This window comes from Rhinolophus hipposideros (assembly GCF_964194185.1).
Source record: "Rhinolophus hipposideros genome assembly, chromosome: 5".
Taxonomy (NCBI): Eukaryota; Metazoa; Chordata; class Mammalia; order Chiroptera; family Rhinolophidae; genus Rhinolophus; species Rhinolophus hipposideros.
The window spans coordinates 78,259,654-78,287,133 of NC_138051.1; the positions used below are offsets into that span (position 1 = coordinate 78,259,654).

The 27,480-nt window shown below is 36.5% G+C and overlaps 1 protein-coding gene across 1 annotated transcript; it reads left to right on the forward strand.

The window, feature by feature from the left end:
* Positions 1 to 69: 69 nt before the first annotated feature.
* On the forward strand, positions 70 to 27,342 carry BBOF1 (basal body orientation factor 1; the record flags this gene model as incomplete). Its single annotated transcript, XM_081049042.1, has 11 exons — positions 70 to 228; positions 3,611 to 3,839; positions 9,155 to 9,220; positions 10,778 to 10,921; positions 17,401 to 17,481; positions 19,239 to 19,309; positions 19,753 to 19,897; positions 20,996 to 21,486; positions 23,598 to 23,699; positions 26,971 to 27,045; positions 27,216 to 27,342. Exons 1-11 carry the CDS (start codon positions 170 to 172, stop codon positions 27,340 to 27,342), a joined length of 1,590 nt encoding a protein of 529 aa, XP_080905168.1. The 5' UTR covers positions 70 to 169.
* Between the last annotated feature and the right edge of the window lie 138 nt (positions 27,343 to 27,480).

A 27,480-nucleotide genomic window follows, 5' to 3' on the forward strand; every position in this document is an offset into this window, starting at 1 on the left:
TCCACGCGGCGGCGTCGGGGGCCACGTAACGGCGCATGCGCTCTCCGTGCGCTGGCAACAGTCCGGGCGGAACGTTACTAGCACGGCGTGCGGTTTCCTTAGAGACCGAGCTGGGCCTGGGCGGCGGCGGAGACACTGCGGCTACAGCCGGGCCGTGGGAGAAGCCGAGATGCCGTCGAAGAGAAAGGACAAAAGGAAAGGCAAGAGCAAAGGCAAAGACAACGAGAAGTAAGGAGAAGCCACCCTGGTGTCCCCTTTTCCTGGGCCTACCGTCCGGGGATTCGGGTCTGAGGCCCTCCGGACGCGGGGGTTGGCTGTCACCTTCCCGCCGGCGCTCCTGGACCCTCCTGGCCCCACCTCGACCCACGTCTCACTCTGCCTGATTCTGAGAAGGACAGTTCCCGTTGTTCAGAAATTCCCCCAAATGCATGCCAAATCCTGTTGCGTTGACTAAGACAATAGAGTGTCAGATTTGGGACCCTGAAGTAATTTAGACACAGCACCTGCTTGTGTAATGCATTAATGATGGAGGCAGATAAGTTCCCAAAGAATAGAAGTAACACAGGATTGAATTCAATAGGCACTAGTAAAGGAACAAAGAACAGAACGAGGAGGAAGAGTTCTGACACGAAAGTGAAGGTCAGGGTAACATTTCTTGGGATATTGGAGGTGCTCTAGACCAGCGATGTCCAATAGGGTAGTCACCTGCCAGGTGTGGCAATTAAATTAAAATTAAAGTAAAAAATTCAGGTCCTCAGTTGTACTAGCCACATTTCATGTGCTCACTAGGCACGTATGAGTAGTGGTGACTATATTGGATAGCCCAGGTATAGAACATTTCCACCCTCACAGAAAGTTCTTAGCACCGTTCGAGACCAGTGGTTCATAACCCAGGGCGATTTGGCCTTCCAGGGGACATTTGGCAATATCTGTAGACATTTTTGGTTGTCACATCTGGGGATGTGTGTTACTGGCGTCCCGTGAGTAGAGACCAAGGATGCTGTTTAACATCCTGCAATGCACAGGACAACCCCCTTCCCCCACCCCCAACAAAGAATTATTTAGCTCTGAATGTCTGTAGTGCCAGGGTTGGGAAACCCTGCTCAAGACTATAAACTTGCGTAGAATAGGCACTCAGCGTTATTCACCATATCTCCAACATCTAGCAGACAGCCTGGAACATAGCAGATTGTGGGGACAAAACCCCAAAAAAACAGTTTCCAGGCTCTCGGCCTCACATGGAAAGGTGCTGGCTCGGGTAGTAAATGGCCATCAACTGTGATCAGAGGCCAGCAGCTGTGGCTAGTTGGCCGTCAGCTGTAACCCGTAGGCCATTGGCCACTAATATAACGGCTGTGGCTACGCTAGCAGGAAAGGAATGGGGGCTAGCAAGAAGATGGTGGCTGGCAAGCGCGGACTGCTGTTAGGCAGATTATGTAGATCCTGCTTCCTGTGTCTCCAGCCCAGCCGCCAGAGAGAATATATTGGTTTGACTCCCCTACTTATGGCTCCATGGGTGTTCCTTTTTGGCCTTACCGTGTCCTGCGTTCTTGGGCGGGGAGTGGGAGCTGAGACCCTGCACGACACAGATGCTTAATATTTGTTCAATACACAAATTAAGGTGTCTGCTTGTATATGCTTCATTCAAAATTGGATGTGTTTTCCACAAGAACTGTGCTCTGCGTTCATTCATTCTAGTCTGCGAGAGCTCTGCTATGTGGTTGAGATGATCTTGAACATCTAAGTGATGATTGAAGGAGTTCTTTGGGCCTGTTAAGGATTACTTTTGGTTTCAAGGAAATCCTAAAGGGTTTGACTAAATTGGGTGATTGTTCAGATTTCCCCAAACTGATTCAAACCCCTGAAGTGATATTGCTCTAGCACCAACCCTTTGCAGGTTTAGAGTTGCTGCTCAATTGCCACTAGAGCTGTTGGGTGACACTGGTGGTTCCTAGTCATACCTGGTGTCCAACAACACAATGGAAGCATGAGGGAATCCCCCACACTTGTAAAATTTGTGAAGTCAGTTGTTTAAGAGAGCAATACATGCTCAGTACAAAAAGTTTAGGAAATATGCAAAGTCAAAGGAGGAAACAAAAATCCCCTCTAATCCCATCATCTAAAGATAAGCACTGCTATCATTTTGGGACATTCTTTTTCTTCTTTATAAAATGATAGCCCAATGTACATACTTATTTGTAGCTTCCCCCCATGCATTAATGTAAGTATTCTTCTACGGTGTGTTTTTCTATATAACAGCATAGTTAGTCCACTTTTTAAAAGTGCCAAGGGCTTATCACATTCTTGAAACTCACTAGCATATGCTTTCTATTTTTGACCATGCATCTACAGTACACATATCAACAACAAGCAACATTGAGGGTAACAGACCTCTTATTCCTGGGATTTTCCATGACTCATGGAAACAAACCGTTTTGTTTCTACCATCAGTATTAATGGTCTTCCTATGAGAAGTCCTGTCTGATTTCTTGCATCAACTACTCTGAGCAGGTTAGACTTGATAACTTCGGGGAGCAATTGGATGACTGTAGCAAAGCAGTCTATCACTACTGCCTAAATCGTGCTGGAAAGGGAGGTCAACAGCTGTAATAGGCTGGGGCAGTTGGGGGTGGGGCTGGCCTTAATTTGTAGAGAACAAAAGGTGAGTGTGGGACTGGAAAGGGGTCAAGAACCAGGAGTTGAGGAGTGGGGATGGAGGGTGACAGTATAGAAAGGTCCACACATAACTTATGTGTGAAAATATTTAGAATTCAAATAATGGGTGAACTCTTCTTAGTTATTATCTAAATATATATCCAGTGCCTATCGTATATAAAGGGTAGTGTTTTGTTAATGCTCATACACTAAATATTTTGAAAAATCTCCCCTTTTATCATTTTAATCTTTGAAGCCATTCTTTACTATTGTTTTAAAATTTCCTCTTCACCTCTATACAAATGATTATGGTTTGTTTGTCAGCCATCCTTAAAGCCTGGTGCATTATGGCGCCAGCAGATAAAGTATTTAACATACTTGCCCTAGTAACTTGATCTTTTGTCCAAGGCCTATCAAAAACAAAACAAAACAAAACAAAAACAAAACCTAAAACAACCTAAAACAAAAACAAAACTGGGGTCGGGACGGGTGGAAGACTATGGAAATATGGACTTAAAGTTGCAGTTACTCTACAAGTGTATCATGCAGAAGAGGAACTAAGGTAATGGATTTGCAGTGGAGCAAGCCAAGGACTAAGATGGAGCGAGTAGGAATAGAAAAGACAGTACAAATACGAGCTAATCAAAGAAGTAAATGAAAAGATGTGAAAGCTTTTTGAAATGAATTTGACTTATCATGCCTTTTCTCTCTGTTTTCCCAGTCCTTTAGAGTTACGCTTTAAAACTCCCCTATTCCAGGAAGAAGCACCTACTACATTAACTCCCTTATCAAGTAAATAGGTATTTCTTATTAACTAATTTATCCAATAATATTTGCTCATATGGGCCAGGCAATACCAAACTAATGATAATACCAAAGCAAATGATAGTAGAGAGATATGATGTTATTATAGTAGAGAATAGTTACATGCTATCAATGTCCTCTTCCCATGTAGAAAGACAATAAAAATTGATGAATCTGCAGTGGAGAGAGCCAAGGCCAATGCTTCCCTTTGGGAGGCCCGGCTGGAAGTCACAGAACTCTCTAGGATTGAGTACCGTGATATTTCTCGGAGACTTGCTGAAACTAATGAGGACTTAAAGAAACAGCAGTATAAAATGGAGAAAGACACAATGTCTGTATTAAGCTACCTGAAGAAGCAGGATCAGGAGAAGGATAATATGGTAGGTAGGTAGAAACATCCTGAGCCTCAATAACTACCTCTGTGTTATACTTGTGTCATTATGTATTTCAAGGATTTTAATTCCTTGAAATCTTATCATATAGTTAAGACAATTTGGTTGACTTTAACTCTCCTTGAAACAGGACGCTATTTCAGAATGACTTTACTGTCATAACTGGCTCTTATTTTCACTTCTTGTCCCATGTTCTCTTGTCTAAAACAGATTGATGATCGTAAGGGAACATTTTGATCCATTTTATTTTAAGGACAAGGGCATGGTATATGATCTTTATATCTTTTGATATTGATAGTTTTAATGATTTGTAAAGTAACTCACTGATAATTCATGATCACATGATTATGAACCCAGGAAGTTGATCTTGAGTTTATCTTATTGTACCTTGTTTAAGGGTTTGAGAGTAAAGCTGTTATTTTAAATCTGGAAGAAAAAGGGATGGGAACTAACATTTTGTCGCCCCTATTTTGTGCCTGGCACTATGCTAGGTACTTTATCTCTGTTATTTAGTCCTTTTAATAACCCGATGTAGCTGTTGTAAAGGCAAGCGGAATGTTTTATCATGATTTTGCTTCAGCAACTTTGGGACAAATTAAAAGTCCTAAATTCTGGGGGGAAAAAAAAAATCCCATGTAGCTACAATATTGCCATTCCCATTTGTTCTATAGATGAAGAAAGTAACTCTCAGAAAGGACAGGAACTTGCCCAAAGTCACACAGCTAGTAGGTGTTAAAGTGGAATTTAGGTGGAACTACAAATTCTTCTTTTCCCATCTGCCTCTATGAACCCCATGGAAATCCAAGGAAATTTCCACTATGCTGAGGATGATGTGCTTCATTCCCATGTATGTTTTTGTACTTTTCCTATTTATTATGTATCTACAACAAAACATATTGAAGTCTTATTTTAAATTTTACATTAGTAGTATCGTATTGTACATGTCTTTGGCAACTTGTTTTTTTACACAACATCATGTTTTTGTGGTATATTCAAAAAAATCACGATGACAGTCCATTTTTTAAAAATTTACAAAAAGCATGCTTTATTTTTTCATTTATTCTTAACTGCTTTATAATATTCCATACCCCATGTGGGTCAGTTAGATTCCATTTTTGTGTTATTACAAACATTCAGTGAACATTCTTCTGTATGTCTGCATGTGCCCATATGTGAGAGTTTCTCTAGAGTAGGCACTTAGACATTAAATTACTATATTATGGGGCATGCATAATTTCAACTTCATAGGAGTTTAAATTGAGTTACACAGAAGTTATAGCAATTTATACTGTCATAAGTGATGTATTAGAGTGAGTTCCTGTTTGCCCACATTTTTGTTAGTACTTGATATTATACTTAATAATTTTTGCTTAATTTTATGGGTATAAATTGGTATCCTGGTGCTTTAATTTGTATTTTTCTGATTATTAGTCGCTTGAACATCTTCTGTATGTTCCTTCACCCATTTATTATTGTTTATTTATGTTTGCTTCAGTATACATATAAACAAATATTGGAGTGATGCAAAGCATGGCTTCTACATAAGGTGACATGCACATTCATGAATCATTCCATACTTTTTTAAATGCCACATTTTCAGCGAGACCTTCCTTACTGCCCTCTTTGAAATTAAAACTACTCCCTTGTTTTATTGTCTTTGTCATATTTGTTACTTTCCACCATATGCTACATGCATGTTACTTATGCATTTGTTTATTGTCCCCTTTCCTGATTAGAAGGAAACCTCTCAGAAGTAAATAATTTTGGAGTCTTAAAAATTGTTGTTCAGTTCTGTATCTCCAGCACCTAGTATGGGCCTGGCACATAGTAGACATTCATTAAAATACGTTTGCATGCTTGAGTGAATGTGAGTGCACTGATGCTTTGAAAAAGTTAATAGCAATCAAAATTAAGTTTAAGCTGAGGGGCAGCCGATTAGCTCAGTTGTTTGGAGCTGGGAGTTCTTAACAACAAGGTTGATGGTTTGATCCCCACATGGGCCAGTGAGCTTCACCTTCCCCAACTAGATTGAAACGACTACTTTACTTGGAGCTGATGGATCCTGTAAAAACACACTTAAATAATTAAAAGTTTAAAAAAATTAAGTTCAAAATGATACTGAAAGCATATTAGAGAAATCAGACAACTGGATACTTGTGTGGATTTTTCTTTACTTTATTAAATAAAGTATAATTTTTGTGCATTAATGTTACTTTTTTTACCTTCTTTACCTTCTATAGAAGGCAATTTATGTTTTTAAAATTACTTTTTGAATAGTAGGCATTATCAAAATTGTCTTCTATGAAGTATTATTCTAAAGTAAATTTTAGGCCAGTCATACAAGTAATTTTCATAATTCATTACATAGAAGCCTTGTGGCTTGTACTAGCTAATTGATACTGGTTTGCATTTATCAGTATCACTTGTATTTCTTGATTTTCATCTACCTCCGTATATTAAGAGACCACATCTGGCTGTAGCAAATGTGTAATTTTTCAAAATCATGGGTGCCCATTAAAACCAAAGAAACCACTTTGGGGGGAAGAAGTAAAGTAGATTCAATATATCCTGGTTAATCAGCTCTCCTATAGTTTTATTACTCATTCTTTTATTTTTTAAACTTATTTAAATTGTTTATAGTCTTATTTCATGGTAACTATAGAAATATTAGAAATTAAATGTTTTTAAAATTATTGTATCTTGAACAAAATGTGATTTTCCTGAAGAGTGGGTTTTTGTATTTAACGCTTTGTTCAAACACAAAATAAATCTCATATTTCACAGCTGTCCTACATGACTTAGGACTGTCTCAATTTAGTTTTTTGAATTTTTAGGTTTTCCTTAAACTAGTCTAAGATACTATTTAAAACAATATTTCACTTCTGTATCCTCTGATTACGTAACCATGTCAAGGAGTTTTAGTTTACAAAGCTACTCAGATTCCCTACTAAAACAAACTAATAGCATCCTTGGAAAAATGATTGATTCCAAGACTGGGGCAGGGAAAGTAAGTAAAAGATAAGCGTGGAATATCTTTATGTGCCAGAAAGTAAGTAAAAACTATTAAAGGACACAGGGGCTAGCTGGAAGGGGCTGCCACTGCCCAAATCTGGGATAATCAAAATAAATAATGACAGTAATAGATTATAATCGATTGAATAAAGTAAGTCCATGAGTGCACACTGCTAATAAATACATAAATTAATAAATGAGGGAGAAGGGAAAGATTTCCTTATAGTAGAATGCAGTAAATTATTAAATTTCCATTTGGCATCTTAGTAATAATTGACTCAGTCAAGAATCATCAGTGGATGCTAAAACTAGTGGGTGTCAGTTTGATGAGTAGAAGGATATTTGCATAGTTTCAAAATATCTTCCCACAAATTACTTAATAGTTACAAAAGGAAAAATAGTAACTTTTAAGTTGAAAAAACTGGCAAACAATCTAACCCACTGATTAAAATTGACATCAATCACCTCATGATGTGAATCACTGGAAAGGATACATCATCGCTTTGGCAATGCATGCCTGCCAACAATGCATAACCTGAATGTATTCATGAAGGAACATCAAACAATCCTAACCTTGGCCAGTGTTCAAAAATGTTGATATTATAAAAGACAAACTGTTCCAAATTAAAGAAGACTGGGATACATGACAAGTAAATGTAATACATGATCGGGGGATTATATCTTGGACCAGAAAAAAAGTTGCAATAAAGGGCATTATTGGGACCAGTAGGGTAAAGTTTGAGTATGGACTATAGATTATATCAATGTTAAATTTTCTGATTTTGATAATTGTACTGTGCTTCTAAAAAAGAATGTCCTGGGCCGGCCCGGTGGCTCAGGTGGTTGGAGCGCCTTGTTCCTAATGCTGAGTTCGCCAGTTCGATTCCCACATGAGCCAGTGAGCTGCACCCTCTACAGCTTAAGATTGTGAACAATGGCTCTCCCTGGAGCTGGGCTGCCATGAGGAGCCGGAGGTTGGCGTGGGCTGCTGCAGGCTGCCATGTGCTGCTGCTGGCTGCCGGCCCCAAGAGCTACTGTGAGTGGCCGACCAGCAACCAACTGCCTCAGCGGGGGCAGCGCAAGGCTCATAATACGAGCATGCGCCAGGAAGATGTGGCCTACACAACTAGACTGAGAAACAATGGCTTGAAGGGGGGAGGGAGGCGGAAGAAGGGGTAGGGAAATGTCCTTTTTCTTAGGAAATACATAAATATTTAGGGGTAAATAATCATGACGTCTTAAAGTTATTCTCACATGGTCCAGAAAAAACAGTGTAAAAAAAGTACATATCATCTGTATATATATATATATCTAATAATTAGGTATTTAGATAGATGATATATACATAGAGAGGAAAGTAAATGTGGCAAAGTTGAGTGAAGAGTGTATGAGAACTATTTGTACTCTTCTTGAAACTTCTTTTAAAAGGTTACCCAGATAAGAGAAATGCAGATCAAAACTACAGTGAGATACCACTTCATACCCATGGCTACTATCAGAAAAACTGAAAATAACAAGTGTTGGGGAGATGCAGAGAAGTTAGAACCCTTGTGTACTATTGGTAGGAATGTAAAGTGGTGCAGCCATTATGGAAAATATGATGGAGGGCCCTCAAAAAATTAAAAATAGAATTGCCATATGATACAACAATCCCACTTTTGGGTATATTCTCCAAAGAATTTAAAGCAGGATCTTGGAGAGATATTTACACACCCATGTTCTTTGAAACTTTATTCACATAGCCAAGTGGTGGAAGCAGCCCAAATGTCTATTGATGAAATGGAAAAAGAAAATCATGCAGCCTTAACAAAGAAGGAAATCCTGACACATGCTACCACATAGATGAACCTCAAGGACATTATGCTAAGTGAAATAAGCCAGTCTGGAAAGGACAAATATTAATGATTCCACTCATCAAGTATCTAAAGTAGTCAAAATCCATAAATAGAAAGTAGAAACGTAGTTGCCAAGGGCTGTTGGGAAGTCAGAGAAAGAATTAGTGTTTCATGAGTATAGAGTTTCAGTTTTGTCAGATGAAAAAGTTATGGAGATCTGTTGTACAACAATGTGAATATACTTAACACTACTGAACTGTACATTCAAAAATGGTTAAGGCGGTCAATTTAATGTCGTGTTCTTTACCACCATTAAAAAGAAAAAGTTACTCTGGTAATTCTGATGATAGCTAGGTAACCTCTCCAACTCTGCCAGTTTTAATATGTAAAAACAAGGCTACTTAGTAAAGGCAGGGCACAGAGCAATTTCTTTACCTTCCTGATTTTCATCTACAGATTGAAAAACTGAAACAGCAATTGAATGAAACAAAGGAAAAAGCCCAAGAGGAGAAGGAAAAATTGGTGAGTATCTATGTTTCACTTCCTAGGTGGTCAGGTTTCTGGAAAACTCGTATTTAAGACAATGACAGTAAATGAATCGGTCCTATGAGCAGCTCAGCAGTCTTAAAGCTCACACGCTTGTACAGAAGCTCAAAAATAACATAAAAATATGTTATTGTAGAAAACCATCTGGTATTAGTGGTGCTTACTGATCCTGAGTTTGACATTCATTGTAGGGATTTTCAGTGGATCAAGTTAGGAAAATACATTTTTTTAAAGATGGAAATATATTGTGAAATATATTACTAGTCCATACTAATACTTTGAATTCAGAAGCAGGAATACAGCATTTTTACTTAACTTTATCTGTGTCTCCTTTTTCCCTCACCAAAAATCCTGGTTCTTAATGATACGAGTATAATTGTGTAGTTGCTTTAAACCTCAAAACCTCAACAGTCACAGTATACTAGAACCAATACTACTAGTGGAAACAGTTTAAGATTTTGTGGAGTACTTTTCCCCTTAGGATATACACCAATAAGGATCTACTATCAAATTACAAGGTTTAAAAATCATTTGAAATAATTCCTTCCTGCGAGGTTATGCCACCAACTCGACAACACATTTACTTTTGATTTTTAGGAGTTGCTTTTGAAAACTTTAATTGTATATATAAAATTATGTAATTATATAATTATTATTATGTAACATATTTGTGTGGTTCCAACGTAAAATCTATCAAACGTGGTGTATTCTGAAAAATCTGACTTCTGTCCATGTGTTCACAACATACCAGAGTATATCGTCAAAATGGATTTTTGTTAACATGATAGGTGAGAAATGGTATCTCAGTGTATTTTCATTTTCATTTCTCTTATGAGGTAAGTCACACATTTTTTCATATGTTTGTGGGTCATCTGCATTTATTTTATATCTCTTGTTTATTTTTTTGCTGGTATTACTGGTGCTTAACTGTTACTGGCCCTTTTTTCCTTCTTCCTCCCTCTTTTTTTCCTCATTTCTCTCTCCTTCTCTTTCCTTTTTTCCTCCTCCCCCTTTTTTCTCCTCCTTTTCTCTCTTCCCCTTTGCTTCCTCTTTCTCCTATCTTCTTCTTCTTTATTTATTTATTAGAAATAGTGGCCCTTTCTTTGTCTCTTAATTTACTAATTTTAATTTAGGGTCAGGAATGTTATTTACCTTTCTTACAGATTAAAAATTTGTTTAATCTTCCCATACCTCTTTTAAATAAATATCTGCATTTTCTATACAAGATCAGCTCATTCTAGAATTTTTCTTATTCAAGGCACTTGGTGTCTTTTTTTTTTTTTTTTTTTAGCAGGCCAAAAATTTATTTTTTAAAAAAGAATATATATTCCCAACATGCAGGAGTGGACAGGCCCAGGAGGAGAGAGACTGCCGCACTTGGTGTCTTTTAACAAAAATTAAAACTTTATGCAAAAATGAAAAGGGGACATTTCTTCAAAGAAAATAGACAAATGGATTAAGGCTTAAGTGGAACTTGATTCTGTGTGACTTATATTCTTTTTCCTAACTCATTTACCTGTTTTTTACATAAAGGAACAAAAGTATGCTGTGCAAAAAAATGAGCTGGAGGGACAGTTCCTTAAGAAAGCCAAAGAAATTGGCATGATTCAGACAGAGCTGAAAACAATAAAACAATTCCAAAAGAGAAAAATCCAAGTGGAGCAAGAATTAGATGACGTAAGTTTCTTTCTTTTTTTAAAAAAAGAGGGTTGGAGTTAACTACTATGTTTGCAAAAGACCTCATAGACATTTACTCCTGTTAGATAGTAAAGGGATCTCTTTGACATTTCAGAATTTTTGAGAATAAAAGGATAAGACATATCAGTTTAGGACTGGATGCAAAAAGTCTTGGTGGTTAGACTTTTCTTTTTCTAAGCATTGATTTCTGGATAACTACACCAAATCTTAGCCAACACCTTCCTGCATTTATCAGCAGTTAAACCTTTGCAATGGCTTCAATAAGAAACAGACTATGCTTTGAGAACATTAGGGGCAAAACAGCAAAGTCCTAAAGGAAAGTATGTTTAGACTGATGAATTATAATTTTAGTTAATTTTAGAGGGTTCTCTGAGTAGGAGTGGGTAGAATGAGGAAAACTGAGTACTTCCAGAAAGTTTCCTTGACCTTGCTATCCTCTTTCTCTTATTTTTCATTCCCTCATTTCAGAAGTTAATTTTATTTCATCAGTGATAATGCAACAAATGTCCCAGATGAGTGCCAGGCACAAATAGCTGAAATTAGCTTTGTGACTTTGGGCAAGTTACTTACCTTGGTTTCCTCATCTGTAAAATGGGAATAATAAAGAGTTACTGTCTCAAAAGGTTGTTGTAAGGATTAAATAAGTTAATATGTGTAAAGTGCTTAAAATAGTGTATATCACATACGTAGTGAGAATTATATTAACAGTGGTATGTAGCTCTCTGAAAAAAAACAGGTCCTGATTCGTAGCATTTGCTAATTTCCTTGGGAGTAAATACTTTTATTATGGCTAATTTCAAGTTACCAATGCTTTAACAACCTGCTATGAGCTGGCTCTACCATACCACTGAATATTTGTGAATACTCTACAAATATTAGTAGTAGTTGTAATAATACAAGTAGTATTGCCACCAAAGGTAACCATGTAGCACTTAGTGTAGGGGTTAAAAGTTGGTGCTCTGAAGTCAGACTGCCAGAATATAAATATCGTCTTCACTATTTGGGTATCTTGTTAAATTTCCTCATCTGTAACATGGAGATGAGAGAAATAGTACCAACTTCAAAGGGTCATTGTGCAGAATTAATGAAATAATCTGTTTTATATGCTTAACACTGTGTGATAAATATTACCTGCTGTTGCTTATTCTGCTGCTGTTATTATTCCTGCTAAAATTATGATTATTATAGTTAGCAATATTTAAGGCTCTTCCTCGATCTTTTTTAGTACCTCTCACTCTCAATCATGGTGTGTTTTCCAAGCATGCAGTGTCTCTCAGGCTCTCCTCTGGCTACCTAGAGTCCTACTTAGCAAGAAGAAGCTTTGATGGGAAACAGAAATTCCTCCTTCCTGTGTCTGTCCACTTTTTAGCTAACTGCCAAGTTGAAAGGGTATGTAAGAAATGAATAAGGTAGATAAGGTAATGTTGTGGTTGAGATCCTGGACTTCATGTCCTGGCTCTGCAGCTGAAAGCTACGATGTGGCCTTGCATAGACTGTGAACTTCTCTGAGTCTCAGATTCTTCGTTTGTGAGATGTGGCTATCAAATCACCTGTCTCCTCTTAGAGATGTTGTGTGGATTAAATAAAGAATGTGTGTAAAGTCCTTACATCACTTCTTAGTAAGAGTAGTAGCATAGGAATTATTGATGTTTTGATGATTGTTGTAATTATATAGCTTTAAAAATCTTAATAGAGGACTCTTTGAAGCTCTAATTAAAAGAAAGAATCAGCACATTTCAGGCAAGTTACGGAGTGGGAAGACACTTTCTTAGATTGACAGGAATGTGTTTTAACTCCTTGTCATAATTGTGCAGTTATCCCAAAACCTTCCCATGAGGCGAACGTTGTTCATGAACATGGTTACTTGTTGCTTTATAACTGTCGTCATAACTGATGCTTTAAAATTTTCTTCATTTCTGTAGCTCACCATTATACAAACTCCTTTGCAGTATTTCTTGGGGAACTCTCTTCTATGGATTTCAAGCCCTTTAAAGTTCTTAAAATAGGAGCTATATAACTGTCTTCTCTAGTTATTTTATGTTTGTGTTCTTTAATCTTTATAAACTAAGTGGAGTAAAAGCCACATCATCTACTTGTGTATGTACTTGTCATTGCTCACAACTTCCTAGACTAGTACTTAATAATAAAATTTGCTAAGTGAATGATATGAGGAACCATTTAAAACTAAAATATTTCATAGAATTCATAGAATCTTAGAGCTGGAAGAAACTTTAGAGTTTATTTTAAGCCACTGTACAGATAAGGAAAACTGAGACCCAGAGATGTTAAACGACTTTCATGTTAAGTTGTAGAGCTGGGAGCAGAATCCCAGTGTCCTGAATTCCTGTCCAGTATCTCTAGTCTTGCTCCCTCTACTTCTTTATCTGTATTAGTTACCTATTACCTATTACCTATTACCTATTACCTATTACTGTAGAACAAATCACCCCAAATTACTGTTTTAGTGGCTTAAACAATAATAAACATTTGTTAAAAGCACAATTTCTATGAGTCAGGAATTCAGGAGCGGTTTAGCTGGGCAGTTCTGGGTCAGGGTCTCGCATGCGGTACCATCCAGGTATCAGCCAGCTGCAGTCACTGGAGGGCTTGACTAGACCCTGTGGGGTCTCCTTCTAAGGTGCCAACTCACATGGCTGTCACCTCAGTGCTGGGAATCACTGCTGAAGGCCTCAACTTCTTCCCATCAACTACCTGAGTGTCCTCGCAACTTGATGGATGACTTCACCCAGAGTGAGTAATGCAAGAGAAAGCCAGACAGAAGCTATCCTTTGCTCGACCGAGCTGGGAATCACATAGCATGACTTCTGTTATACTCTATTAGTTAGAAGTAAATCCTAAGTCTGGCCCACATTCTAAAGGTGGGAATTAGGTTCCATCATTTGAAGGGAGGACTGTCAAAGAAGTTGTAGACATATTTTAAAATCACCACACCACCACAATCCAAAATCCACACTGCTACAGGAATGATCTTAAAATATCACAGTTCTGATCATGTTCTGATCACCTCCCTCAAGAATCTTCTTTAGTATTTCTCTACTGTAAACAGCATGTTGTCCAGACACCTTAGCGTGAGTGTCAAGACCCTGCACCGACACTGGAACGTTATTATCTCCTTTTTCTACACCTCCCCATGCTCACCCCCTTTCATCCACCCAAACTGGACATTCACTCATCTCTCAAGTCTTTTTTCTGCCTTTGTTACTTTGTTCACACTGTTTCTTCTACTTGAACTATATTCCTGATAGATCTCTGTACATTAAAATTTTATCTATTCTTCAAAGGCTCAGTGCAAATGCACGTTTTCCATGAGACCTTCCCACTGAGATGAAACTTGAGGGCATTATGCTAAGTGAAATAAGTCAGACAGAGAAAACAAATCCTGTTTGATCTCACTTATATGTGAAATCTAAGAAAAGTCAAACTCAGAGAAACAAAGTGGAGTGGTGGCTTCCTGGGCTGGGGTTGGGGGAATGGGGAGACGTTGGTCAAAGGGTACAAACTTCCATTGATAAGCTTAATAACTTCTGGGGAATCTAATGTTCAGCATGGTGACTATAGCTAATAATACTGTATTATAGTTGGAAGTTGCAAAGAGAACAGATCTTACATATTCTCACCACAAGAAAAGAAATGGTAATTAAATGACATGATGGAGGTGTTAGCTAATGCTATGGTAGTAATCATTTTGCAATACATAAGTGTATCAAATCAGTACTTTAAACTTACACAGTGTTACATGTCAGTTATATCTCAATAAAGCTGGGGGAAAAATAAATAAAAAGAGCAGAAAATAAAGGAATAATTTTCTTTTCTGTGTATTCCCATAGCATTTTGTGTCTCTTATGCCACCTGGCCCATTTATCTTGATATTATTTATCATTTGTCTTATCTCCCCTACTAGGTTGTAAATTTTTTGAGTTACAGTGTTGTCCTTTGTATTAATCGAAATGCAAGATACACAGTAATGCTCAATGAGTATTTGTTAAATGCTGAATGGGTCTTTTCATTTAAAATGTAATTGAGGGATATCAGGTTTTCTAACTAGATGGGAGCAATCCTTTACAATGTATACGTCTACCAAATCGTTGCAATGTGCACCTGATGTGATGTGATGTGATGTGATGTACCTTACAGTTTCGTCAATTACACCTCACTAAAGCTGGAAGAAAAAAATTCAGAAGGAAAATCAAGTTTCATTTTATATGACAATGCAGCAGATTGAATCAAGTGAAATTCCTTAACTTTTCAGGAACTCTCAAAATAGTCATCCTAAGTGTGGGTAGATACTCTGAATGAAAGTGAATTAGGAGCTAGTTGTGCATTTTTTTTTTTTTAAAGAACAATGTTGCCACCTAGGGGAGAAATAGATTTCAAAACAGGACTGTTGGATCAGGAAGACTTAAAATTTAAAGGCAAAAAAAAGATACTGGCTTATGGAGAAAAATAAGGTAGTTCTGTGGAATCCCAAATACGTATGGAAGAATTAAGGCAGGTGTAGGGGCCTGTGAACTTAAAATTGAGGGATATACATAAATGAAGAAAATTATGCTGTGTATATAGAATTCATTACACAAATTAAAAAGACCAATTTAGATTATCAAAAGGTAGTCAAAGCATAAATTTTAAAGAAAAAAATTATTTCCATGTACCTGATTAACAGAAGAAGCATACATTGGTAGGTTGCAGTTATTATCTTTTAATAAATTGTTTTAGTCTTTCTTTTGACAGTGTGACAATACCCATTCCAGCAAATTTAGCTGATAAAAAAAGAATGAAATCACTACAACCCCCAATTACATTACTAGAGATAACTGTTGTTAATATTTTGGTGTATTATGTTTCCTCTTTTCTTCCTCTGCTATGTAGAAACATATTTTTCAATACCTATATGCTATTTTTACAAAAATGAGGTCATGATGTACAAATTGTTTGTTAACCTGATTTTTTTTCACTTTACGTATTGTGAACATTTTTTAATGCCATTACATATTTTTCTATAACATTTTTTGACTAGATACATGAAATTCCTTTGGGTAGGTATATCATGATTTATTAATTGGTTCCTTGTTTGACATTTGGACTTTTTTCTAATTTTTCACTATTATAAACTATGATGAACTTCTAAGAAGCAAAATACTTTTATATATCTAATTAATTTTTAGGATGACTTCTTAGAAGCAGAATTTATGGGTTAAAGAACATTTAAGCTTTTTGATATGCATTACCTAATTATCTTTCAAAAGATTGGTTTATTAATGTATAGATTTTTGAAGGAGTCCAATGGCATATGAAAGGTACGTCCCCTTATACACTAGGATGGTAGACATTTCCGTAAACTTGAATATTGACATTAATAAAGTCTTTGATAATGTAAGAAGCCATTAAAAAAAAAAAATATATATATATATATATATATGACAGGGCAAATGAAAAACACCTTAAAGTGATCATATAAAATGAGATTTAATACAGTTAGGACAGAGATCACAATAAAGGAAATTTAAGTATAAGGGGAGACAATACTAGACATAATAATAACTCATCATTATATTAAATGGTTAACATTCTAAGTAGATGTGTTATTTATTATTTATTCCTTGCCATACCTCTATGAGATAGCTACTATTATTATCCTCTTTTTCTTCCTGGAGATCTGAGATTTTAAGAAGTTGAGTAAGTTGCCCAGAGTCAAACAGCTGGTCAATGAGTGAGGTAGAACTTGAACTCTGGTCTGTCTAATGGAAAGCACTTCTCACTGCCTTTATAATGGCATGAATATTAGATTGAGTATGCCTATTTCAATCTGACTGATTCTTCCTAGTAAATATAGACTACAGGATCATAGCTTTAAATTAGCTCAACTTTCTTTGCCTAGAATTTTATATCCTTTTTTATTATATGTAGTTTTAGAGGAAAGAAGGATCCATCCGTGGGAATCATAGGGAAATTTTTTTTTAGATTAATACTAAGAAGAATTTTCTAAAAATGGGAATTACTAAAGGGCAGGTTAGTGAGATTTGAATTAGTGATACTTCTGTTTCGATGTTTTTCTCATAGAGAAGTGATTTCTATATTAAGTGGGAGATTTTATAGTTTGATTGCTAAGGTCTCTTCCAATTCTAAAATACGATTCTATGAGTCCACATGGTTAAGACGAGGATATTTAGAAAATATGTTTCTGAGAACAACTTGTCTGAATATTCTGAGAACTGTTATTCATGAAAGGCTTCTTAGAAACTCAATACTGATCTTGTAAACCTATAGAAGTTTGGGGGAAATTCGGTACTCACAGGCAGAGACAGTTTTTCTGTGTGTTGAGGATTAACAGGTAATGTATAACAAAAAGTGTTTCTTTATTGAGAATTTTCTAGGAATATGCCCCAGTCGACCCCATTTTCTATTGACCAGTTTTTGGTTTTTTGTTATTTTCATTTCAGCTGAAGGAGAATTTAAGGAACACGGAGCGGAAACATCAGGAGACTCTTAGGAGATTGGAAGGCAGGTTTTTTGAAGAAAAGGTATGATTGAGAAATCTTTTGTTTACTAGAACAACGTAAATGTATTTACATGCCTTCTGAGACATATCAACCTTCCACTTGGTATCTTATTAGAAGATTCTTATCAAATCACAGTAGAATAAAAAAGAGGGGAAAATGAAACCTATTCTAGATATCTCAATGTCTAGTGTTTTTACCCTCTTCCAGTTAGAGATTTTTAAAATCCTCAAGAGAGATTGTCACCTTAACAAGGCTTTAGGACAACCCCCTCAGATTGGTGTGCCGCATGTACCCTATTACATAGGGTGGATGAGACTGGAGCTGTCACTCTGGTACATGTGAAGTGCATTTTAATTATTATTGCTTGGATCTCATCCTAAAATGTAATCTCTATGAGAACAGGAACCTGATCTGTTTTGTTGACCACAGAATCTCCAGTATCTGAAAAATCTGGTACACTATTAGTGCTTGCTAGGAATTTGTTGAATGAGTAAATAATGACTCTCCTCACTGTGTTTAGCAGAAATTTCTCCCAGCTTTGCTTTCCCATACTGATGTGGAATTTTTTTTTCCTATTTACCTGTCATGTTGCTTCTTTTTTTTTTTTTTCAACTTCAGTATCATTTATTTTTCCTAGAATCTGCATACAATTAACTGTAGCAAGACAGTGTTCGTATTACTTAACCCTCATTTACTTTAGGCTCTTTGAACTACCTCAGTATTTGTAAATGTGAGAATTCACATTCAACTGAAAAACTAAAATTTGACATACCAACAAATTTACTCAATATTGATGTTAACTATACAAAATTTTATATGCAACATGTGGACTTTATTACAGAATTTGGCCTTTGTAAACTAGCTTACACATCAAGTTACTCTTTGCTTATCTGTCCTAACCTATTAATAAGTGTTGCACCAACAGACCCCCCTCCCATAGCTTTATGTAAACAGATGATTCCTCCCCTTAAAACAAGGTGAAAAAAACCTAAACTTCCCACCCAGAAAATGTTAACCCCAAATTATCAAATTCTAGTTTCAGCAGATGTAACACCAGAAATAGGTTATGGGCAACTCTAAGTCTTACCTAAGTAGTACTATGGGAAATTACAGTGTTGACCAAAAGAACACACAGGTTTCTCATTAAACTTTGTTTTAATGGGTCTCAAAATTCTGTGACAGATTTTTGGTCAAGTTGTTTCCATTAAAAAGTACTGATTTTAAAAACTAATAACTTAAAAACTGCCACACAAAAAAACAAATGGTCCACAAAACATTCTCCTTTCCTTCTGAAGGTTTTACGATGCATTGTAATCATTAACCAGTCTTTTACTATTACACTTAAATGGCCAATTGAGACAAACAGTTCTGAGACCGTTCTTCCACCACTGATTAAGACTGGGGTGGCAGGTATTGGGGATAATATTCATTTAGCCTTCTGAGCTTTCTGGGCAGACTTGGTGACCTTGCCAGCTCCAGCTGCTTTCTTGTCCACTGCTTTGATGACACCCACAGCAACTGTCTGTCTCATGTCACGAACAGCAACGAAAAAGTCATGTTGCTTCTTTAATGGGGAAATTGGGAGGTACCCTAAGGTGCCTTTGTTCATACTATCCTCTTCGTTTGCTCCTCTATCAGTACTTGGAGTAGTTTACGTCAGGTCATGTGGACAGGAGTATTTTATTTGACATTATAAAATAAAAACTTAACTTTTTGATATGTAAATTTTGTTGTTAGAAATAGAACTCTGTATTAAAATAGCCTCTTTTCATTTTTAGCACCGACTAGAAAAAGAGGCTGAAAAGAAGATAATAATGCTGGCAGAGAGAGCCCACCATGAAGCTGTTGTGTAAGAGACTACTGCCTTTTTTTCTTTCCAATAGCCCCTCTTACTTCTTTGCAGGTCTCTTTTGTTCTTATCCTTTTGTCTTCCCACTTCTGTCCTGGTTTGCTTTCTTCAGATGTTCTGATTACATTCCCTCACTGTTTCTAGAAAGAGAACTTTGTGTCCCTGCCCCTTTTCCCTCCACCCTTTCTGTAGCAGCACATGTGAGGCTAAGAACCTAGGCTTTGAAGTTAGATTGGTTTTCAAGATACATACCAACTGACTGTAAGGAAGATTCCTTAACTTTTTTGAAATTATATTTCTTTGTTGGAAATTGGAGTTAATAATAGCAACCTTGCAGAGTTGTCATAATCATTAATATTGGGGGATAAAGCAATCATTGTTCTAGTTTGGTAATATCTAAAACTTAGGCCTCTTTTTTGAGATCTTATGTTTGTCTATTTCAGGCAGTTGAACAATGCTGGAAGAGCTGTTTTTAAAGAGAATGTTTATCTCCAGAAAGCTCTTGCGTACCACCTGAAGGAAGCCGATGCTCTGCAGAAAAACTCCAAGAAGTTGCAAGAGACTCAGACTTTGCTTTTACATCAAAAGGTTCCCATTCTTATTTAGATTTTGTTTCCTATCTGTTTTTTTTAAGGGTTGGGTTACATAAATACTAAGCATTGAGTATAATAAAGATACATAAGGACAATGGGACCATTTTTCTTCTGTCTGGATGATGTACCTTTCGTATCTGAAAAGATTAGTTACTGAATGACTAAGAAGCATTAGACTTGGCTTTATAAAGGATATGTCAGAAATATCAATATAACTCCTATCATCTACTATCTGAGAATATTCATTTTGCTTTGCTTAGAGTTGGTCACTGAGTCACTTAGGAATAGGTTCATCTGTAACACCCCTGACAACAATGGCATCACCACATAAGAGTTTATTCTCTGACTTAAAGGAAGTCTGGAGGTAAACAGTCCAGAGCTGGAATGGTGGTGCCACCAAGTCAGCAAAGACTCGGGTCCCTTAACTCTGCTCTGCAGCACGTGGCTGACACCCTCCAAGTCACCTTGTGGCCCATGGCAGCTGCTGGAGCTCTAACCATTACTCAAACAGCTGGAAGGAAGAAGGACAAGAAGGGAAAATGTATGCCCCTCCCTTTAGCGGTTTTCCCGGAAGTCCTTACACACATTTCTACTTACATCTCATTGACCAGAACTTACATGGCTATGCTGAACCGCAAGGGAAACTGGGAATTTTCAACTGGGCTTACTGCCTTCCTGAATAAAACTGGGGTTTTAGTACTAAGGAGAAAAGGAAAAATGGACATTGGGATAGGCAAGTAGTAGGCTGCAAGAGTTTTCAGTATACAATTGTTAAATTAATGTTTTACTGTATAGTCTCATTGATTTTGGAATTACCCTTTTGATAATACAAAATATTTAAACTTTCAGAATTTCGAATGAAGAAAAGTTTCTTAATTAGCAAATTCAGTGATCTTCACAAGTCCAGACCAGGACTCTAGGATGTTTTTTACTCTGTATACACAGAGTACCGAAATATCACCATCTCCACCTGGCACCAAATTCAAATCTCATGCAGTCAATCTCATGTAGTGGAAATTAGTGAGGAACTTTTAAGTTCTGAAATTGATTAAAGAAAAAATATCTCTCACCTCTCTCATCTTTCTGTTTTTAGGAGATCAATGATCTGTTGGTTAAGGAAAAGATTATGCAATTTACCCAGCAGAGATCACAAATCCAAACTCTTCAGAAGAAGGTGGTAAGCTTGGAGACTGCCCTGAGTTGTATGACCAGAGAGTTTGAGACCGAAGTTTTAAAACTGCAGCAACAGGCAATGGTAGATAACCATGGTCAGCTTGAAATTTACAAGCTGCAGCACCTTCTTCAAATGAAGGACAGGGAAATGAATCGAGTGAAGAAGCTGGCCAGGAACATACTGGACGAGAGAACAGAAGTGGAAAGGTTCTTTTTAGATGCTCTACACCAAGTGAAGCAACAGGTCCTATTTAGCAGGAAGCATTATAAGAAGGTAGCACAAGCTGCTTTCAATCTTAAAATGCGAGAGGCATGTGCAGGAAGAACAGAATATCCCAAAATTCGAACATTTGATGGCAGAGAGCACAGCACCAATACTGTGAATCAGGATCTTGTGGAGGCCGAGAAATGGTACTAATAATGCTTTAACATTTTATCTTTTGTGCTATTTTTTGTGCCCTTTAGAGAAATAAGAACCCTGAAAAGTTCAGTTTGCTAATATCTAAGTATTGAGTATATTACTCAGTAAGCTACTTGAGGCTACTTGAGGAACTGACTTACTCATCTTCGTAACCCTTATGCTTAGTATAGTTTGTGGGGGCCTAATAGGTATTCTTAGTAGATGCCCCCCCTTTTCTTTGTAATACAGACTTGTTAAAGAGAATAGATTATTTATTCCATAGAACGTCATTGTATTATCTTTTAACATGTTCCTTTATTTTGTTTCCTGTCAACTAGTTATAAAGGTTTGATTAGATTCAGGTTAAACATTTTTGATAAACATACTATCATAAATACTTGGTAATGTTCCTTTTACTATTCTGAGATGAAATTCATAGGTAATAATGTCTAACTATTGAAAAATCAATATAACAATTCTTCATAACAATTCTTTGTTATAAAGTATACTGTCCCATGGGTTGGAGGACACACAATAGTGACCCCCCTCCATCATGTATTAAGCAAAAGTTCCCACAAGTTTCCAAAATACACTCGAGATCTACTGCCACTATGATAAAGGTAGCAGGATGCTTGAGATAGTTGTAGACTATAGACGATGATTAATCATTTCCTGTTGGCATTTTTACCTGGTAGAGCACTCTTCCCCCTGTAAACCATGGATTAAATTATTGTGCATTTTAAAGATTATTCTTAAAATTATGTTTTCTGTCTCAATGCAGTTAGATTCTTCAAAGGCTTTATTTTAACTCAAGAAACTTAAAAGGACTCTGTACTTCTATGCACTTAACATTTTATTAGGAGTGCTTCCAAATGTGTTTTCTGCTTTGAGTTATGTTTTTAATGGACTAATTTGTAGGTTCTTTTAAATTACATGGCTGTTGGGAAGGTTGGATGCGGTTAGTGGCTTCTGAAAGATAAGACTCTTCTTCAAATATATCCATACTATGTATAATTTTTTCCCCCTTCTTGCCTTATTCAGAAGTCTGTAATAACACTTCTCTTATCAAGAGATTCACTGTAATTTCTTCTTATTTATTTAATAAGTCAAGCAGGTTGAGTCCCTATCAAATATAATATAGTTTTTTCTTTTTACATTTTTTGTCTATTGTATATTAAGTGTTATATAAGTTTTCAGGAGAACATATATAAAAATATATGTTTCTCCATATTATGACTGCAGAAACTGGACTCTTCCTATTCTGCCTTTTGTGTGACATTTTTGCTACTGAGGAACTTGTCACCCTAACCTCAGTTTCCTATTGCCTCTACTAGCAGGGCAGGAGTGGTGGTTAAAATAGGTGGGTGCAAGATTAGTTGCGGTTTAAAAAGTTAAAAATAATTGCAAAAACCGCATACTATATCACCTGTGAAAGACGCAGATTGGAGCACAATTGAAGTATATGGTGATCATAAGGCAAAACCTAAATTTTTAAAGAAAACTAACCCAAGTGCCCAAATGTAAAAAATTCCTTACATTATACAACATCAATACCCTATCTTACATGTCAGCCAGCTTTTGTAAATTGCAAGTAGACTGAATCTTCTGGGAAAGTTATAGTATAGATAAAGACCTGACTGGAAAACTTAGCTGCAACCTGGTTTAGAGGTAAGAAAATAGACTAGATAAGTTACATGTTATTTTCTAAATTTACCTTTGTTACTCTATCTTCATAGCAAAATATCTACTACAAAAGGAAATCAATAATTTTACCAAACAACTTTTTTTTCTTGTTCCTTTTGTCTTTGTGTATATATGGGTACAATATGTCATATTACAACTTTTTATTTTGTTTTTTGCTAGATGTTTGAGCACACTTTTTTTCATGTTGTTATAGTTTTTATTTTCATTTTAATTACTACATAACATTTCAGATTGGCTAGCATATTGATATTCCTTTCAACTTTATAATCTTGTAATGGACACAGTTTGCTTTGTAGTCATTACAAAGCAAACATTCAGTTATAGTTGGAAATTTCTTATGTTTACATACTTTATATTTTTTTAAAAAGAAGAGATGCTTACTCTGATCATATTTTTCCTTATCACTTTTTTTCTTCAGGACAGATATTCAAGGAAATGTGGATATTGGAGATTTGACCTGGGAGCAGAAGGAGAAAGTCTTACGATTGCTCTTTGCAAAAATGAATGGTTTTGTTCCTAGGTAACTCCCTATTTCTGTAGTGGAATACCAAGTTATCAACCCAAAAACCATATAGGAATAATGAACTTATTCTCACTTAGAATTAAAGGAATAGAAAAAGACCAAAAAGTATAAAAGGATCTTACTTCTTAGCCAGAGGTAAAGAATGGGAGATGAATAAATGAGCATGAAAATGAAAGATGAACTAGAATTAAAGCGGGGAGAAAAGAGATTAATCTTAGATATTTAAGGCAATGCTAAGAAGGTATTATAAAACATAGCTCAGCTGAATGAGTGGTAACTGAAGAGAAGCATAACAATTGTTAAGATTTTATTGGCCTTCAAATTGTTATGATTTTTAAGTTGATTATTAATCAAGAGCGTCTCTAATACTAAGAAAAAGACTGAGAAAGGAAAAAAAATTCACAGATATTCCAAATAATTTTTTTTAATGATTAGTTTTCACTCTCTCCACTATGTTTTATCAGTAACTATATCCCTGGTAATGACCTATAAAGTGGGTAAAATAAATCAATCACTTACTGATTGCTTGTTACATGCTTGGCACTATGTTATGTACTATGGGAATTCAAAAAAATGGAGACATTGCCCTTGATCTCAAACAGCTTACAATCCAGTTGCCCAAGCAAAAACCACACATAACAATGAAAAAATTAGGTGGCACAATAAAGTATAATTGGAGTTCAGACAATATGTCAATGGGCTAGAGTAGTTAGGGAAGATTTGAGTCAGGAAGCCTGAAAGAGTAGGATTCTGTGGGTGCCTTGTAGGGTAGTGGGATAGTGGGTGGGGGAGGGCACGTCAGGAGGGGGGCTTAGTAGACAGCATAAGCAAAAACCCAGAAGTAGGAATGGGTATTGGGTATTTAGGGAACATTGAGGAAAAACTGTCCAGCTTGAGGAAATTTAGTAGTGCTAGAGAGTAATTAGTAATTAGAAATAAGGTTTAATCTATAGATTAAATTACGATGAGCCTTAAAAAACATGCAGAAAAGCCTGAACTTATGCTACTGTAGATTCTATAGTAGTGTAACACACTTTTATTCTCTTCCTTGAGGGAATACGAAGAGCAATTAGCTATACTCTCATACTCTCTCACTGGAAAGGCTCACAGGTCATTGTTCTCAGAGCTAACCTGAACCTAACAGTGACAACTATGATGAAATGGAGGACAAAACTAGAGGTGGGGACCAGCAGAAGCCGCTGTACTACTCTGGACATACAGTGGTGAGGGGTTTAGGCAAGACTGGGAGCAGTCAGAGAAAAGGGGAGAAACTAAGAGACACTTAGGAAGGAGAAACAGGACTTGGTGATAAAGGACAAAAGGAATAAAGAAAACAAAGTGTTAATATTTGAGTTTTTAGTTTAAGAAATGAAATAGTGGTATGAAATGTAAATGAAAAATCTGGAAGGCCAGTATGAGGGGAATGTTTAAATTTAATCCATCCATCAACTCATTAACATATACAATTGAGTACTTGCTATTTATTGAGGATATAGTGTTGAGTATAAAGACATTTATGCCTCATCTCAGGGAGTTCATGGTCTACATGGGAAGAAAAACATATTCAAATCATCACACAAATAAATACAAAAGTATAACTATGACATAAGCTCAAAGGAGTGTTATGAGAGCCTAGATTAGGGGAATCTGACCTAAATGAGGTCAGGAACATTTTTGAGGAACTAAAAGCTCGAGCTGACCTCTAAAAGGCCAATAGGGGGTGGCCGGTTAGCTCAGTTGGTTAGAGCATGGTGCTAATAAAAGGCCAATAAAAACAAAAAGGGGAGGAAAAACATTCTAGCAGAAGAAATAGATAGTATTTTCAGTATCAAATTGGAGATGATGGCAATATATTGAAGTGAAAAATACTTAAGGCATTGTAAATAGTGATTGGAGTATAGATGATAGTTTCGGGGAGAGATTTGAGCATGTTTAGTGAAAATTGGTAGTTGAGTTCGGGAGAGTAGATGAAGGTAGAAGAGAAAAGGGCTGAAGGTAGAAGAGTAAAGGGCTGAGGCTATAACCTTTAGGAATATGCACCATTAATGAACAAGAGAACAAAGAGTACAATCAATAGAAGTTTAAAGAAGTATAGGCTAAATGGAAGATGGAGGACTTTGAAATGGCTTTTGTCTCTGGTAGCCTTCCAAAGAGGTGGAAGAGGATCCAGCCTGTAGATACTGAATGTCTGTCTCATTGTGAGTTGACTTTTCTGTACCCCATGGAATACAGCCAGAATTCCAGGGCTCAAGTTCCATATTGTGTTGTTTTCAGCACTGGAGAAACAAAGGAATTTGAGTGAAATCTTTCAAAGCAATTAACTTGAACCTGGCCACAATGGAACCATATCTAAATCTGTTGGAATTTCATGCTAGGATTGGATGAAGAACAAAGATAGGAATAGAATGGTGAAATATTGAGATGAAGATGAGTTTAATGAGAAAGCTCAGACTAGGGAGGAATTAAATGATAAAATGTCTACCATGGCAAGTAATTAGGAAGTTGGTAAGAGTTCACAATAGATTGCATATGAGTATGAATCCAACAGTGCAATATTTTTCTTTGTGATTGAATTAAGTCAAAGGAGTATAACCAATAAACTATACTCTTTAGTGCATCGGCAACAACTCTGGCTATAACTCAGGCACTCGTAGTAGCTGAAGTACATTATTAATTACTGAATATGGCCAGATTTTGAATGAGTTTATGCCACCTTCATATGCACCTAGTTGAGGACAAGTTTTAGGAGTGAGATATGTATCTATCTGCTGGCAAATCAACCTACTGCACTTTTTATAACTATTAAGCTGACTTTCAAATTACAATACTGAATTAGTGATGTGTTTCTTGTTCTTAAGTCAGACTTTCCAAAGTATAGGAGAAATTTTCATACTGTGTCTGTCTCCATTGGGTAACCTTTCTGTGTTCTGTGGTTCTTTTTGTGGGAAGGGAACTTTTCTGGCCATGTTTTGGTTGGTACTGTGGCTCAAACTTGCCCATCACCATTAAGAGCTGTTGTTTGAGTTTCATCATGATCATTTCCATAAATATTTCCATTTCTTAAGTTCAAATATATCTCAACTTTAAGAGAATGTTAAGTTTATATGAACTTGCCTAATGTAATACTGCCTCTATGTGTGTGTAAAAGCTCATTTTTGAAAATGAGAAGCCCACCCAATGAAGTATTCATTTAGCACTTTTACAGTGTAGTTGAAATACAGGGCACAGGAGACACTGACTGCCTCATTGTTAATTCTTCCCACCACAGGAAATATAGCCAGAGTTCTAGGCCTCCCATTCCAGACAACATTATTCCGGACAATGGACAAACAAAGGAATTTGGGTAAGGTCCCTCTTGACAAAGCAAGGAACATGAGCCTGGTCACAATGTTTCTTGTGGACATATTACATGTGCTAGAATTGAGTGAGAGTAACATGACAAGCCTATCATTCTAAACCAGGTTCTATATGTGTATGGTTATTGACAGGTCTGTTACTTTGTCATTATTGTAGGGATGAAAGTAAGCTTCAAGAGCAAACCTTCATCACCCAACAAGTACCAATCTTAGACTCTTCTGATGAACTGATATCCAATATTCAGAAAGGATCACAAGAGTCTGACAAGGTAAGGAGTCTGTAGACTGAACAAACAATACACATAACTGTTGCCTTTCCCCATTCAGCTTCTTGATAAGTCACAGTTCTTTGGCTTTACTAGCCAAGAGCTCTCAGGGATCAGTGAAATGAGTAATACTACTAGTATGATCTCATGGACATT